This window comes from Pteropus medius, unplaced genomic scaffold (assembly GCF_902729225.1).
Source record: "Pteropus medius unplaced genomic scaffold, Ma_sr-lr_union100, whole genome shotgun sequence".
Classification (NCBI taxonomy): domain Eukaryota; kingdom Metazoa; phylum Chordata; class Mammalia; order Chiroptera; family Pteropodidae; genus Pteropus; species Pteropus medius.
Window position 1 is genome coordinate 16,280,260 of NW_024342471.1, and position 16,791 is coordinate 16,297,050.

The following is a 16,791-nucleotide window of genomic DNA, read 5'->3' on the forward strand; positions in this document are numbered from 1 at the left end:
AAGTGAACTTATAGAAACAGAGAGCAGAGTGGTGGTTACCAGGGGCTGGAGGTTAGGGCAACAGGGGAGATCTAGGGCAAAGGGTATGCACTTTTAGTTATAAGATGACTAGATTTTAGGGATCTAATATACAGCATGGTGATTATAGCTAATAATACTGTATTATATACTTGAAAGTTGCTAAGAGAGTAGATCTCAAATATTCTCACCATGAAGAAAAAATATCATATCACATCATTATGTGATATGATGGATATTAGTTTGATATTCTTATATATTGCAAATCATTTGCAATATGTGTCTCGAATTAACATGTTGTACACCTTATCCTTACACAATGGGATATGTTAATTATATCTTAATAAAGATGAAAAACTTAACATGTATATTGGATATATTATGTATAAAACATGTACTTTTTTCTACCTTTATTAAGATACAATTGTAATATATTAATTATATTTTAATAAAGATGGGAAAATATATGTTATACCCATGTATTTTCCAGCTTTATTACTACATATTAATTATAATTAATTGTATAATAAAAGATATTATATAATTACTTATCAGTATATCAGAGAGATAGACACTAAGGAGGACATGGAAATAATGGAGACACATAGTATCTTAGAACTCAGACAGACGATACATCTGGGTATACTAAATATCTTGGCCAGTTACTGTAGGCCAGACTCTACCTTTAGCCACACCAGTGCTTTCACAATGGACCCATGAATAGAGTAGCCATGATGACAGATGTAGGCTATGCATAAGCTTGTCAGAATGAGCCCACAGCTAACAAAGCTGATGCGGCTACTATTTTGCTGAATGTACAACTTAGCAGCAGTACAGACCAAGGCTGAGCCCTTGATACAGCACCAGTCTCAGGAATTGAATCAGCCACTTGATTCAAGTTTAGAACATCAGACCCATTTCTCCTGGGAAAGAGAGTGACTCACGTTGACTGGAAGAGACATATATTCTGGGAGCATGATTTGGCTTTTCTGTCTGCAGTGCCTCAGCCAAAACCACTTCAAGCTAATTGACAAATTTACACCAGAGTGCAAGAACAGGTCCATAATCACAAGATCCCGTGATTCTATCCCATATTATATCACCCAGACTCTGTCAACCTGACACAGCTGTGGATTGGCCTACTGAAGAAACATAAAAATTGCCAGTTTGGAGATGACACCGTCAAGATGGAGCACTTACCTTCTGGTTGGAAACTATACTTTGAACCAAAGGCCATTGTATGCTGCAACATCTCCCGTAGACAGAATACATAAGTCCAGAACCAGTAGCCACACTCCAGATCACCCCCAGGGATTTGTGCTTTTAATTTCTGTAATGTTAAGTTCTATGCATTAAGAAGCTTTAGATTCCAGAGGGGGATGCTTACATTAAATAAGGCTAAAAGACGTAATAGAACGCTCCACTCAACAACAACAGAATACATATTCTTCTCAACTACAAAAAAAGTATGGTAGTGGCATAAAGATAAACATATAGATAAGTGGAATAGAACTGAGAGGCCAGACAAAACCCATACATCTATGGCAAATTGATTTTCAGAAAGGGTGCCAAGACCAAGAACAGTCACTTCAACAGATGGTACTGGGACACTGAGTATTCACATACAAATGAATGAAATTGGATCTCTACCTCTCATTACATACAACAATTCATTTAAAGTTAATTAACAATTTAAACGTAAGCTATAAAATTCTTTAAAAATATAGAGAGGTAAATCATCATGACTTTGGATTAGGCAATGGATTCTTTTTAATTTTTAATTTTTTAAGTTTTATTTTATTATTAGTTTCAAGTATAGGCAATAGATTCTTAAAAATGACTCCAAAAGCACAGCAACAAAAGGAAAAATAGATAAATTGGACTTAAAGCTAAAAAACATATTTGTGCATCAAATGACTTTATTTAAAAAGTGAAAAGACAATTTAAAAAGTGGGAGAAAATATTTGAAAACCATACGTTTGATAAGTGTATAATACCCAGAATGTATAAAGAACTCTTAAAATTCAAGGAAACAAACATAAACAACCCAATTACAAAATTGCAAAGGACTGAATGAACATTTCTCCAAAGAAGATATACAGTCAATCATTACATTAAAAGAGGCTCAACATCTTTAGTTATTAAGGAAATGCAAATCAAAATCACAATTAGATAGCAACCACTTCACACCCACATAGATGGCTTTAATTCAAAAAAAGAAAAATAATAAGTGTTGGCAAGGATGTGGAGAAATTGGAACCCTCATGCATGAATGATAAAATGTTAAATGGCTCAACCACTGTGAAAATAATTCACAGTTTCTTCAAAAAATTAAACATACAAAATTAAACATATAATCCATCAATTCCACTCTTAGGTATATACTCAAAATTGAAAATAGGTACTAAAAAAAATTATATGCAGATGTTCATACTACACCATACACAATCACTAAAGGCTGGAAACAACTCAAATGTCCATCAACAGATGAATGAATAAGCAAATTGTGGTGTTTACATACAACAGAATACTATTCAGATATAAAAATGAATGAAGTACTGATACCTACGTACTACAACATAAATGAACCTCAACAACTGCAGAGATAACATTTTCACTTATCATTTTGGCAAAAAAAATCCAAAAGCATTACAACACATTCTATTATGGGAAACACATACATGGTCAGTTACAGTACAAAATGGTACGACCTTTATGGAATAGAATTTGGAACTATCTAGCGAAACTACATATGAATTTACCATTTTAACCAACAATCACACTTTTGGAAATTTACCCTGATGTTACACATTCAACAATATAGAAAATATGCACATGATTGTTCATTGCAGTGTATTTGTAACAGCAAAATCTTGGTAAATACATAAATGCCGATATGTAGGAGACTGGCTGTATGGCTAAGCTGTGTGCACATGGTAGCACAGAACGCAGCTGTAAGAAGAGAAAATCAGGATATATTGTTAAATGAAAACGACACCTAGCAAGACTAGGTGCTGTAGGCGTAAAAAAAATAAAAATAAAAAATAAAGGATTGTAAGCTGACAAGCTCCTTGCAATCTGTGAGGTCATCCAAGGGTTGCTTCTCCTAGAAAAAAAATAAATAAATAAGTAAGTAAGTAAGTAAGTAAGTAAGTAAATAAATAAATAAATAATAAAAACGAGGGCAAATGAGCGTATTTGTGCAAAAAAGAAAAAACAGAATTAAAGATTCAAGTAACTAATTATCTTCGTTGTACACAAAACTTTCCAAAGAATTGATAAAGGACAGCTACTCAGCACATTCTATGAGGTCAGTGTAAAGTTGCTATAAAAACAAACAACAACGGTGTGAAGAAAGAAGTTTACAGGCCCAGTTCCCTTGTGAACATAGATGTAAAATTCTTTAAAAAGAGCAAACTAAAAAAAATTTTTAAATAGCAAACTAAAAACCAAATGATATGAAAATGATAATACACAATGATCACATTAGATTACTAGAGAAATGCAAGAATGATTTAATGTTAGAAAATTTGAAAAGTAATTCAATACATTAACAGATTAAAGAAGAAAATAATGCTATCATCTCAACATATGTAGAAAACACAATAGATATAATTTCACATAAACTAATGAACATTTTCTTGGTATGTCAGAAATGAAAGAGAAATTTCTAAACCTGATAAAAGATATTTATGAGAAACCTAAACAGACACTATCTTAAAAAGGGAAACTTAAGAAGTTTTCATTTAAAATAAGGTATCAGACAAGATTATAAACTATCACCACTTCTATAAACTAATGTATGGAGGTCCTGGATGCACAACGTGGCATCTCAGAGAGCATACAGTTAGAAGAGGAAAAATAGAAATTATTATTTGCAGATGATGGTTGACTACACAGAACACCAAAAAGCACACACCAAGAAATTATAATAAGCAATGGGAAAATTTTGCAACGTAACTAGTTACAGATCAATATACGAAAGTTATTTCTCTATACTACTAACAAATGAAAAGAATTAATTAAAGAATTACAATACTATTTATGATTTCATTTAAAAATTCAAGCCTCTAGGAATAAATGTGACAAAGATATGCCAGAACTCTACATGGGGAAAATCATAAAAATTTTGTGAAAGCATGTTAACAAGACCTGGATGAGAGATATAACAAGGTCAAAATTAAAGAGATGAAAGGGGTGTAGATTTGAAACCTCTACCTAGTCACAGCATGCCTTCCCTTATCCCTCTTCCCTCCCTTCTCTGTGCCTGGTTGAACCCAGCGATCTTCAGCCACAACTTTTTTTTTTACCACTCATCCCACCAGCAGCATGAAGCCTGTGCTGCTTCTCCAGCTCCGGCTATTGATCTGCCTGGTACGACAGCTGGTGCCTGGAATTCCCAAGCAACATTTTTTGAGTAGCTGCTGTGTATGAGCCCAGGAAAGGGAAGAAGCAACTGTAGAGATGAAAGGAACGGAGAGCTGAGAGCCGGGGCACACCTCATGAGAAAACTCAGTATCGTGTTCAAAAGTCCCAGTTTTATTGTCAGCAAGATCTAGGTTTGAATTTCTGCTCTGTTGCTTAATGAGTGATCTTGGGTAGTTTCTGGGCCTCAGATTTTATCTTTGTAGTGGATTTAATATTGGAATAGCTGGGAGGAGAAACTGACATGCAGACATAGAGCACTCTTACTGGACCACAGTAAATGCTCGATAAGTATTAACTACTCTAAATGTTATCAGCCTCATTATTCTTGCTGCCCTGGTTCCTTCATGGATGCTTGGGCCACCTTTTCAAGCATTAAAACAGAGCGGAAAATTAAGTCTGTAGGACTCAAGCTGGAATTTACATAATCTCGGCCTTGGAGGATGTTTTGGGAGGAAAGAAAAGAAAGTCTTGTAGTTTATTTCACATTTTAAAAATTCAGCGGTACATGTACAATTACCAGGGTTTAGCATCAGTGGGAAGGTGGAGTCCATCTCAGCAGCCACCATTGCCCAGCTCAACCTAATGAGAGTGCTAGCCACAGCAATGTTGACCTTGACCAGTACCAAATGGGAAATGAATTATTATGCATCATACCTGTGCTCTTCTGTGGGGAGAGCATCTTCAGAATATTGGGGCTCGGAGCAGGAATATGTGTGGTATCTCATGTGTCGAGGTAGGCAAGGTCCTGCTTTAGGAGTTTCAGAGAAGGTTTGTAACTGAGGGAGGCTAAGCAAGCTGCAAGAGAATGGGGGTATCCAGGGTAGAGTTAATTGCAGAATCAAGGACTAAAATTTGAGGAAAGGCACGAAGAAGCTTTCTGAAAGACAAGTAAGTGAGATAAGTGAGGCTGGGACCAGATACCCAGAAGAGGAGTCAAAACTTGAGAAGGGCAACCTTTCTGAGATTCCTGGCTCATGGAGCCCTTCTCCACACTGAACACAAGCTGTGCAAAGTGGAGACCAGTTCCAATTCTTTGTACTGTCGCAGTGAGCCATGGGATGACAGGGAGGCCTGGGGTGAATCTGGGTGCTCGTCTCTGCAAGATCAACAGTTTAGGCCTCGGTTTCTTTCGCCATCTCTAGTGCCATTTGCTGTTACAAGTTTAGCCCCAAATTTATTCATTTATTCTTTTCAGATGAGCATGATATACTACAAACCCTCTTCTAATTGAAAATACCTGCAGAGCAATAAATCAATAGGGGCTTATAGAATGCCTCACCTATGACATTTGCCCTAAAGAAAGGGCAAGCCTCAAGATACAAAATTTAAGACCTGACTAGGCTTGGATAAAGGGGTTAATGAGGCCCTTCCTTAATGCCTTAGGACTCAGGAAACAGAGAGAAGATTGTGAGTTAGAGGCCTGGGGCAGGATCTCCTGGCAGAGGTGGTCTTGGCTTTGACCTGAGTGCTGGGGGGAGGGGGGAATAGAATGTCAGCATGAAGATGCATATTCTTCTCTAACAGTAAAAAGTGGGAGCCTCCCGGTGCTCTGGCCTCCTGATCAGTAGCCATCTGGGAAGAAGGAGAAGCAGATCTTTGACCCTAGAAGCTGACCCCATTCTAAAATACTGACCCTTCTCCCCATGAAAGAAGTCACCCACAGAAATCGTTTGCGATTTGAGTTCTAGCATCCCGATGCCAGTACCTTTAGTGTGCTGTGTGGTCTTCATCCTTTCCCCAGATCTTCCCTATACACAAATAACACGTTAGGTTGACCCCAGGATAAACTATATTGTTATGAGAGGCCTTACGTCTTGCTTGAGACTACATAATGAGTCAGTGCAAATGGCCCTGCACAGCCCTCTCTTGCTCACCGCATACACTGTTCATTCCCTTGGAACTGGACCCAACTAGGGTCTATGGGGACTTGGCATTTGATCAGCAAGGTTGGTGAATGACCAGTAGATGCAGGGTTCTAACAAACTCTATCTTTGATCAAATATCCAAGCCCTGGTTTTCCCTACTGAGAACTTACAGGCAGCAGCTAAGGACAAAATTTTATTCCACCTCCCTGTGACACACAAGGGAGATCAGAGTAGCTGATTTCCCAGCAGTTCCTTGGCTTTTGGACCCTGGAAACTGTATTCAGTTCTGTATATTGTAGGAAGATTGTCAAAAAGGATTTCAGTGCTGTTCTGCCATCTATGGGGATAGTCTATGCATTAAACAACACGAAAATCCAGAAGAGGTTAAAGGGCTTCTCATGCCCAGTCTTTATCCGGGAGCTGCTGGTGGGAGCTCAACAGAAGAATCTTCACCAGCCACTACGATGGATCTCCTTTTCTCTCTAACATTCTCCTCTTTACCAATAACATACTCCATAAATGTCATGATCAGGGGCCTTCCTCCACTCCCGAACTGTATAATCCTCCTCTCCCCATCACCACATCTGTGACTCTCTGAATCTGCCTCTTGCGACACACCCACAAACCTGTCCATCCACAGGCCCTGCCCTGTCCCAGAATCCACCTTTATCCCTGGGCCTGGGCCACTATATTTGGGCTGCAAGTGTCATCAAAATCCAAAAGCAAAATTGTTCTGTTTTTGCTTGCCCTCTTTCACCAAACACCAGCCTTTGGCCCCTAGTAATCCTGGGCTCTGGAGAGCCTCCAAGTCCAAGGGAAGATTTGGTTAATCGCAATGGGAATTGGCACTGGCCTCAAGTCTAATGACTGGAGAGCACTCCCAGAGCAAAGGGCATCAGAGTACTGCTGAGACATCTGGTTTCTAATCCTATCTTGCAACTAAGTCTTTCTATGACCTTGAGTAAGACAATTCTCCATTTTTGCCTTTCTTTTTCTCATGCATAAAACATGGACTCTTTCCAACCTTGCAAGATTGTTCTAAGGCCCAAATGAGATCCCCAAAGATTCACAAGGCAGGAGAGTCAAATAGTGAGTTTCTAAACTGTCTTGTTTTCCACCATGTTCCCTGCCCTGAGCACAATATCCAACATATGAGACAAGGTACAGAGTGATGATGTATGGGCCCAGAGCCAGACACCTGGACTCAAACCCTGGCTCTACCACTTCTTAGCTGAGTGACCTCAAGAAGTTAATCTACCTCTCAGGGCACCGACTTCCTCATCTTTAAGACTGCAACAATAATAGTGAGATTAAAATAGGTAACCCATGCAAGCTCTACATAATAATCACTCAGTAACTTTTAGCAATTAGGCAGCCACTTCTCTCTCAAGAGACTGGCCCTTGCAGTTAAACCCCACATCTTTTAAGCTTCCACATGGGAAACAGAAGCATGAGTATGATTGTCTATTGTCATTGGGTTATCTGGGGTTCTGCTTTCCCTATGACAGGAGAACTTTACTTCATGGTCTAGTTTTAAAGATGAAAGTCATGCAAAATTAAAAATTACATCTCTAAGAACAAAATTTCACTAGGTGATATTTAAAAATAATTTTCTCCTACAGACCTAAACAGAAAAACTTGAGAAAGAGCATGGCAGACAATGGATGCATGTTTGCACGGGCACTCTGTCAGTATCCAGGTTTGGCCTGGCATTCCAGGGGTGAATTTTCTCCATTTCCTCCTCTAGCCTCTCTAGAGGCACCAATATTCCCACAAGGTCAGAATAGCTTTTGTCATTTAGATTGTGCCTCTCCTGTTATTCCCCTCCTGGGGCTATGTTCTCACTCCAAGGGACAGGATGTGGTCCAGAGTAAGTTATTAAACCTAGAGCAATATGAGGAGGCAGAGTAATGCCCCAGGGGGAGCACAGGGCACTCAGATCTGAGCCTGTGCCAAGGAACAGGCTCTGCCCGCCCCCGGATTGGCAGCGCCCTGGGCAGGGAGTCAAGCTGAGCTCTTCACACTCTGTGTGGCCTTGGTCAGCTCACTATCTCTGAGATCATCAGCTTCACCATGGGACAAATGAAGAGGACATCTACGCCTCAGGTTTTGTGAGGATTAATGAGGCCATGTGAAATGGGAGAAGTTGGTCCTTGCAGAGACTCTGCAAAGGTTGGAAGCTGCTAGCAAGTCGTTCTTTCTGGGTTCTAGAGTTTTCCTCTTTAAAAAAAAAAAAAAAAAAAAGGGATCATCTTTATTCCTTTACCGGTATCACAAGAAAGGTGAGCAAAACAAAGTCTTCTGTAACTCCACCACCAAAACAAAGCTACTATTCATAACTTGATGGATTTTGTTTCAGACTCTTTGGGGAAAATGAGGAGCTTAGGGTCTTCTAACTGTCCTGAAGTCACTGGAGTTTCCAAGTTAGAATGGTGGTATTTCCACTTAGACTGTCTTTTTATTAACCATGTATGAAGGTGTTCAACAAATGGAAGTAAGTGGAGGCCCTGGTGAGTCAGCCATGCTAGCTTCCTCTGCATCTTGTGCATAATTAACTGTGCAGGCCACACACGGGCCATCAGTGGATGCATCAGTGTCATCACATAATCCAGGGCCCATGCCACAGGAAGATACTGATCTCATAGTAAGAACCCAGGTGTTATCCAGGTGAAAGGTGAGCTAAAGGTGACTGGTGAAACTCTATAGGTATTTTTATTGTAGTTTCAAGGTTACATGACTGTGCATATAAGGGCCTTAGTAAGCCTCATCTCAACACATTTCCAAAAAGGCAGGACTTCATCTTGGATGGGCAGAAAAAGATTCCAAAAACCTGATTGTGTCTTCTATGGAAACAGCACCGAATCCTGTTATCTTCTGGTAGGATCAGCTCAGACCATACTCTTGATGCATCTCATTAACTGTAATATCTGTTAGATCCACGTGCCAGAGTGTTTGCTCTCTCTGACCCTGCAGCCTGTTCTCTGCAGAATGGTTCTCCTCAACTCATCATTTCTGCTCTGGAGACCCTAGTGTTGGCTGGGAAGTTCAGGTGAGGAAGGAGGTGGCAGTGCCAGTGAGGGCCCAAGAAAAATGCTGATCTTGTTCTCAGAAAATACAGTGTCGAGCTTCCCGTGGTGACCTGGAATGGAGGACGGATGACCCATGCAGACTCGTCACAGTCTTCCATGCAACCTGGGCTCTGATGGGAGTTGTCAAGGGCTTTCAGCTTTTTAAATGTGAATTAATATTTTATCTATGACATGCTTCATCTCACGTGGTCCTCACAACAACCATAACACCCAGTTTACAGACAAGGAAACTAAGGATCACAGAGTTAAAGTACTGTGCTCAGCGTTAGCCAACTGGCCAATGGTGGAGCTGGAACATAAACCCAATGCTTGGGATGTCTTCTTCTCAAGGAGTCGCCACCTTGGGTGGCTCAGTTTACTTCTGCTGAGTAGATTTTCACAGTTTCCTCTTTCCATTGAATTTTTCCACTGACACTCTTTACCCTGCTTTCAACTCAGGCCTCATAACTCCTCATTCCCTTTCATACTTAGAAACCTGCCTAATTACACTTGGTCTTTCTCCAAGACTCCAGGCACTCTCTCCTTCTATGTTCTGACTCTAACTCTTCTTTCTGCCTAAAATGTCTTTCTCCCACTTTCCCGATGGGCTCCCACTCATGCTCCAAGTTTTATATTAAACATTTTCTTTGTCCTTTCACAGCACCCTATCTTGCCCCTATATTAACCCTCATCACGCTGTACTGTAATTGTTTAACTTAACATTTTCTCTATCTAGAATACGAGTCTCATGAAGCAGGAACTGTATCTGACTTCTTGACCACAGGACGCTAAAACCAAATATCACGTCTTGCACATAGTGAAGCTACGATTCTGACTTTTCGAATGGGGTACGAAGGAGGCCAGCAAGGAGTAGACTCATCCTCACACTGATGAATTGTTCTCACAAGGAAAATCTTCACTGCATAGTCCAGAGCCCCTCAGGAATCAGCTGCCCGCTTCCCTTTGGCCTGCTGGACTCAACCTCCTTTTATACATTACTCTTCTTAAAGACTAATTTATATTTGCTTTTGAAAATTTAGAATAAGCTGAAAAACAAAGAAAGAAAGGAGCTCAGAAACATCCGTTCACAAAGGGGTACGAGGACAGAGTAAGGGCTAAGGGCCCTGGCCGCTCCGGGATTTAGTCCCGCTCTTCCCTTGCTGACCTGAAGATGCTGGGTGACTCCAACTTCTCAGGGCCCTTTCTCCTCATCTGTAAATGGAGCTGAATAATACCTACCCTCACGTGTATCATGAGAAGAAATGAAATGACGCAGGCAAAGAGTCTAAGGAGAATGTTACTATTATTATTCGTGTCCCCTCAATCCTTCCTTTATCCAAACTTCTCATTTTGTAAAGGAATCAAAGTGTACATTACATTTTAAATTCTGTGTTAAAAAATTTCTCTAGATTCCATATAAATTAACGCCCGAAGGAGCCAAGCTCCACGTCTCTGATCCTTGAAATATCTTCTAAGATGGAACAAGGCGTCATTACGGAAAGTACTCCATCCCTGAAGGGTGATGTGATTAAACCTCTAACTGAACAATGATCTTGATTCCTCTACGAAACCTCCAGGAACTGTAGACCTGAGACCGTAAACTCCTAGAAGAATACATGAGGATATGACACCGGAAACAAAAGCAAAAAGGAACAAGTGAGACTACATCAAATTAAAAAGTTTCTGCACGGCAAAGGACACAATCAACAAAATGAAAAGGCGACCTATGGAAAGAGAGAAAATATTTGCAAATCACATGTCTGATAAGGGGTGAATATCCAAAATACATAAGGAGTTCATATAGCTCATTAAGGAGAAAAAAGCCAAATAGCCTGATTTTAAAGTGGGCAAAGGGCTGGAATAGACATTTTTCCAAGAAGACATAAAAATGACCAACAAGGAAAAAATAACCAACAAGAACACTGAAAAGGTGCTCAGTATCACCACTCATTAAGGAAATGCTTACACTAGACTTAAGATGAATATATAACACAAATTATATTATACAACAGAAACAAATAGAAAGAAATATAATATACAAAGATACCATTTATAAGATGAATATATAACACAAATTATATTATACAACAGAAACAAATAGAAAGAAATATAATATACAAAGATACCATTTATAAGATGAATATATAACACAAATTATATTATACAACAGAAACAAATAGAAAGAAATATAATATACAAAGACACCATTTACAATAATATCAAAGATATAAATAAGATTGCAAGACCCAAATGGATAATATCATAAACATCTCTTGGAAGATATTAATAAAAAACAACATAAATGGAGAACTATATACCAAAGACAATATTGTAAGGATGACATTCTCCTCAAACTGATCTGTGAATCCAAGGCAATTCAAATCAATATCCAAGATGGGTCTTTTGAAGAACTTAATAAACTGACTTTAAAATTTATAGAAAATGCAAAGTGATACAAATAATACAAAATTCAAGTGATTGAAGAGGAATGGTTTTGGAGGAAGGGCATATAGTGAAATAAAGAGCTCAGAAATAATCTCTCATACATAAATGAAGTTATCATATAACTAGATAAAAGAGGAACTCATCACTAAATGGTCTGGAACCATGTGAAAAATGAAACTGGACCTTGATTTTATAGCTTACCAAAAATAATCAATTTCAGGTGGTCTAAGGGTATAAATGGGAGAATCAAAATTTCAAAACTCTTACAAGAAAACAGAACCAAGGTGTCCTATGTTCCTAGATGATATAATGTAGTGAGTTCAAATCTTGTTTCCACTACATAATTAGATGTGTCACCTGGAACATATAACTTGACCTCAGCCTCAGTTTCTTCATCTGTAAATGATGATAATAATTGCACCTAACCTGTGGAGTGCATGTGATAATTCAGTTATATATATTCAAATATATATATATATATATCTTGCTTAAAATGGTTCCAGGCAGGAAGGAAGTACTATAAGGGTCATTTACTATTACTATTATTGTGTTTATCACAGTCTTTTTCTTGCACCATGATCAGTTTCTTCCTTGTTACAGAAGGCTGAAGAGAGGAAAAGAAACAATTCTTTTTTAATTCTTTGCTCTGATGGTTCTACTTTCCATGGTTAAACATATGCAGAGGCTCTGGTCCTATAGTTTCTATGGTTTCTACATGAACATGAAATTCACTATCAGGGGGTCTAATCAACCTGGGACCTTCAGCTTCATGGCTGGATACCCAAGCGTTCACTGTTCAACTCAACACCTAGTAATACCCAGTCCCGGCCCTTGGGGTAAGTGGGCTCAACCCTCTCAAAAATCATGTCCAAAATACAACATCAGTCAATACCAAGACTCTCCTACCTGCTGCTTGCTGCACCATGAAGCCTGCTGAGCTGGGATTTCTCCTAGGGCTCTTCATCTTCTTCTTGGTGGCTACTCCATTAATGGGTGGTGTTTATAAACTTAGCAACATCATATGTGGAGATCTCAAAGGTAGGAACTTGAAGCAGAAAATAAATTCCAAGACCAATTATGAATGAGGGAAAAAGTGTTGGGGATAACGTGATATCCAGGCGGTCCAGGAAGTTCCTTCTTTTGTGTCAATGCCCATAGACTCTTAGTCCCTTGACTCAGGGCATGACTTACTTTAGGGGTCTTGTGGATGTCTGATGAGAAAAAAACAAACTAGGATACAAATAAGTCCTTTCCAGATGGGGCTGTCTTTGGTAGGGGTTCCAAAGCCTGGAATTATTTTGAACTGGGGAGTTTCATGACAAATTTCAAAGATTCTAGACCAATCAAGAGTATGTATTGAAATGAAAGAAAAAGGGGATTGGAACTGAACAAATTCAGGCATTTTCAATATCTGGGCTCTGGGCACATAGAGGACACTTGAACACATAGTTCCTGTTTAATGGATGTAGAGGTGAAAAGCGATGAAGCTTCCTTTCACAGATAATGTGTATTGGCTCAGTGCTTCCAGAGCATGAGGAGGTGGCACAGTCTACACGGTGAGTCAGACACCTCAAACTCTGGTCCTGCCACTTAGCAAAGGCATGCCCTTAGTCAAGTCACTCAATCGCTTACCTTCCCTTAGCTTCAGTTTCCCCTGTGTAAAATGTAGATCAGAGAAATGCCTGCTTCAGAGGATGTTTGTATGAAATAAGATTATCCATGCAATTGTCCCTAAATAGCTACTTTTACCAGGGAGTAAATCTAGACAGGCTACTTGTGTAGGATAAACAACAGTCTCTAAGTTGCCAATACAACCCTGTTGTTGGTGTTTTGGCCACTCGCAATGTGACTCTCATCAATAAAAACAGGTTTGCCTCTGAGAAGGCAACACAGAGAAAGATAACAGGATATGAGAGCAAAAGACTATCACCCCTGAAATTATTCATCTTGATGTATATGCTACTTTGAGGATGCAGCAGGACAGTTACCTGAAATTTGGGCTGTAGATGGTATAGTGAGTATATGAAAACTGGAGAATGAGCATTCTAAATTATATGTTCTATGTGGGTAGTTAAAAGGAGAGAAATATGAAGATATGGAGAGACTGTGCTTTAATAAACTGTAAACTGGGAAAGAAAAACCTCATCACTTTGCACAAGCTCTTGGTAGAACCGCCTTTTTCACTGTTTACTATTTCTTCAAGTCACTGCCAGAACCTGGAGTTGTAATCAATTTACATGCCCAAGGGCAAACTTGCCCAATAATCCTAATTCCAAGAGAACACCAGCTGCCCTTCAGTGACTCTGAATATAGGAATGTTTCCAGACTAACATGAGGAATATTTAAGGACCCATGAAGACAAGATCTCCTGCTGACTCCTAACTAATTCACTCTAACTCAATGGGAACCCCTCATGCAGATCCCTGCAAGCTGGACAAGAAGACTGGCAGCTGCTATGAAGTCCACTTTAGATATTTCTATAACAAAACCTCCGAAAGATGTGAATTTTTTATCTTCACTGGCTGTGATGGCAACCTTAACAATTACAAGCTTAAAATAGAATGTGATACAGCCTGCGATAAAAATTTCAAACAAGGTAAGGAATACAATGTTGTCCTCGATCCTCGGGGAGGAGGAAAGAAGAGGCTCTGGGATCCCAAGATAGATTCTGGTTTGGGAATGGGAAGAGGGAGGATTGTCATAATCAAAATGTTTAATAGTGGAGTTGGATGTCAGGATCATTTGTCATTTTGCCATTAGGAAATCAAAAGTCCACCATTTATTGGAAAATTACCGTGTGCCAGGCACTGCACTTAATAATTTCCATATGTTGGTACAACTTAAAATTAAAATCACCCTAAGGGAGATGTGTATTATTATTTTCAGGTGGCACATGAGGAAACAAAGCCCAGTTGAGGTAACCAACTGGCCCAAGGTCACATTATTAAATGGCATAGGAAGGTTCCTAACCAGATCTGATGGTCACCCAGGACTTGACCATCCTACATGCACGAGGTCATCCAATCCCATTCATTGTACTCTCAGACCTGTGAACTCTTCGTAACGACATGTTTTATACAACTAAGCTGGCTCCCAGACCACCCTCGACCATTCCCCACTCATAGGAGCTAGAAGAAAGTCTATGGAGGCCAAGAAGGCTATGGCACGGCTGACAGAGAGTGGCCTTGGAAGTAACTCAAAAGCAGAAATTTTGTTTTATTAATTTAATATTCCTAGTGCATCTTCGCAGTGCCTGGCACATAGTAGGCAATGACTAAGTTTTGAGAGAGTAATCAGTGGAACAGGAGGGACATTGAAAGAGATGGCACCCCCTGGGTTTCCCCTGAGATAAAAATGACTTAAATTAATCCAGGGAGACTTTCCAAAACTTATAACACAGATCTGTTGTTTTGTTTTGTTTAGTAAAAGAATCGTCTAGAAGTCTTAGAAGAGGTGCTTGAGATGCTTGATACACCATCTGAATACAGACGTAAGAAAATTCAGACAAATTTTATGATCTTTATAATGTTTCCATAATTCTTGAAACTCCCATCTGTTTGCTCTTTTCCTGAATTTAGCTTTGACTTTCCTGAGAAATAACTGTATGACCATTAAAATGAAAGAACCTTTGCCTCAGCCGTCCTCCTTTCTGACTGTCTCTCCTCCTGCCTTATTCAGAGTTGGAAAATCGGCTGGTTCTGTCTATTAGCTCCCCTCTCCCTTCTGAACTAGTCCTCATTCACTCACATGATATTTACACTTTCAGATGTGACCAGCCATTCTTTATAGGTTTGTATCGCTTCCCCTCTCAGGTTGAGCTAATAGTGGAATCTAAGTACCAAACCTGTGCTCCTTTTTATCCTTGAAATCAAACCGAGCAGCAAACCTCACACTCACATGAAATGTCCTTGCACGCATAACAAATTTTTCTTTGTGATGTTTCCTGACTCATGTCCACCAAACCAGGAGCCCCAATCAGTTTAACTAGCCCCCTGACTTGATCCAAATTTTTGAGTACTTATACTAGGACACTTTTTAGTACCTTCATCATTGAAATTTGTCTTGGCTATGCCTAGTGCTTCTGACAAAAAGAGCCTCAACTTCAATCCAATGACTGTGTTTTAGCTACCAAGAGAATAATCATCCAAACACTGGTCACCAATCTTCTGAATATAATACTACAAGGTTTAGTGTGGCCATGATCTTCCCAGCTATAGGATACTCAGCTTGACCATATCATCTCTGAATTTTTTCAAGCATCCCTTCCCTGCATCTCTTCTCTGTTCATCTTACTGTCCCTCACCTGAATTGCATTCTGGGCCACTGGTGGCTAGGGCTATCATCAGAAGCATTGTAAACCAGTGAGATCTTGTAATTAGACATGCAAGCCTGGTCTCTGCTCAATCTTAAGAATAAGAAAACCGAAAAAAAAAAAAGAATAAGAAAACCAATCCCCTAAATGGAGACAATTTTCTGCAAAACTTTTGACTGCAAACATTCTGATTACTTCAAGATCAGACTTTCATCCAGAGTTTACTCTGAACAGATGAAGCCCTAATTCTGGCGTATTTCAATTTTGGTGAAGACCCTAGAATTGTAAATCATTCTTGAATCCAGTCAGCTGTAGGAGACATGCTATGGGCCCTGAAATAATAAGAATTAGGCTAATCTGACTGGTCCACATAAATGGAAGTTCGAAGATTTTCCCATTGTGAGCCATGAAACTGGTATCCCAACCCCCAACACGGTGCCATACGATCAGGAAGGAACTCCCAACTCTCAGCTTCTCCCTGAGGAGCAAAGTGTTAGGAACCCAGATTTAGTGCCCTAACTTTTAAGACTTCCACCTGAGGGATGAAAACCAATTAGGCCTGCATCCCCAAGACCCAGAAGACTACAGCACATAAAGAAGCAGTTGTCATGGGTGTACAAGCCCTCTCTGTGACTATTCCCTCAGGGCTCAGGGG

At 39.6% G+C, this 16,791-nt stretch overlaps 1 protein-coding gene across 1 annotated transcript; it reads left to right on the forward strand.

The window, feature by feature from the left end:
* Positions 1–12,747: 12,747 nt before the first annotated feature.
* On the forward strand, positions 12,748–15,641 carry SPINT4 (serine peptidase inhibitor, Kunitz type 4). Its single transcript, XM_039863726.1, has 4 exons — positions 12,748–12,862; positions 14,244–14,420; positions 14,950–15,015; positions 15,637–15,641. The coding sequence occupies exons 1-4, from the start codon at positions 12,748–12,750 to the stop codon at positions 15,639–15,641; spliced, it is 363 nt and encodes a 120-aa protein (XP_039719660.1).
* Positions 15,642–16,791: the final 1,150 nt, after the last annotated feature.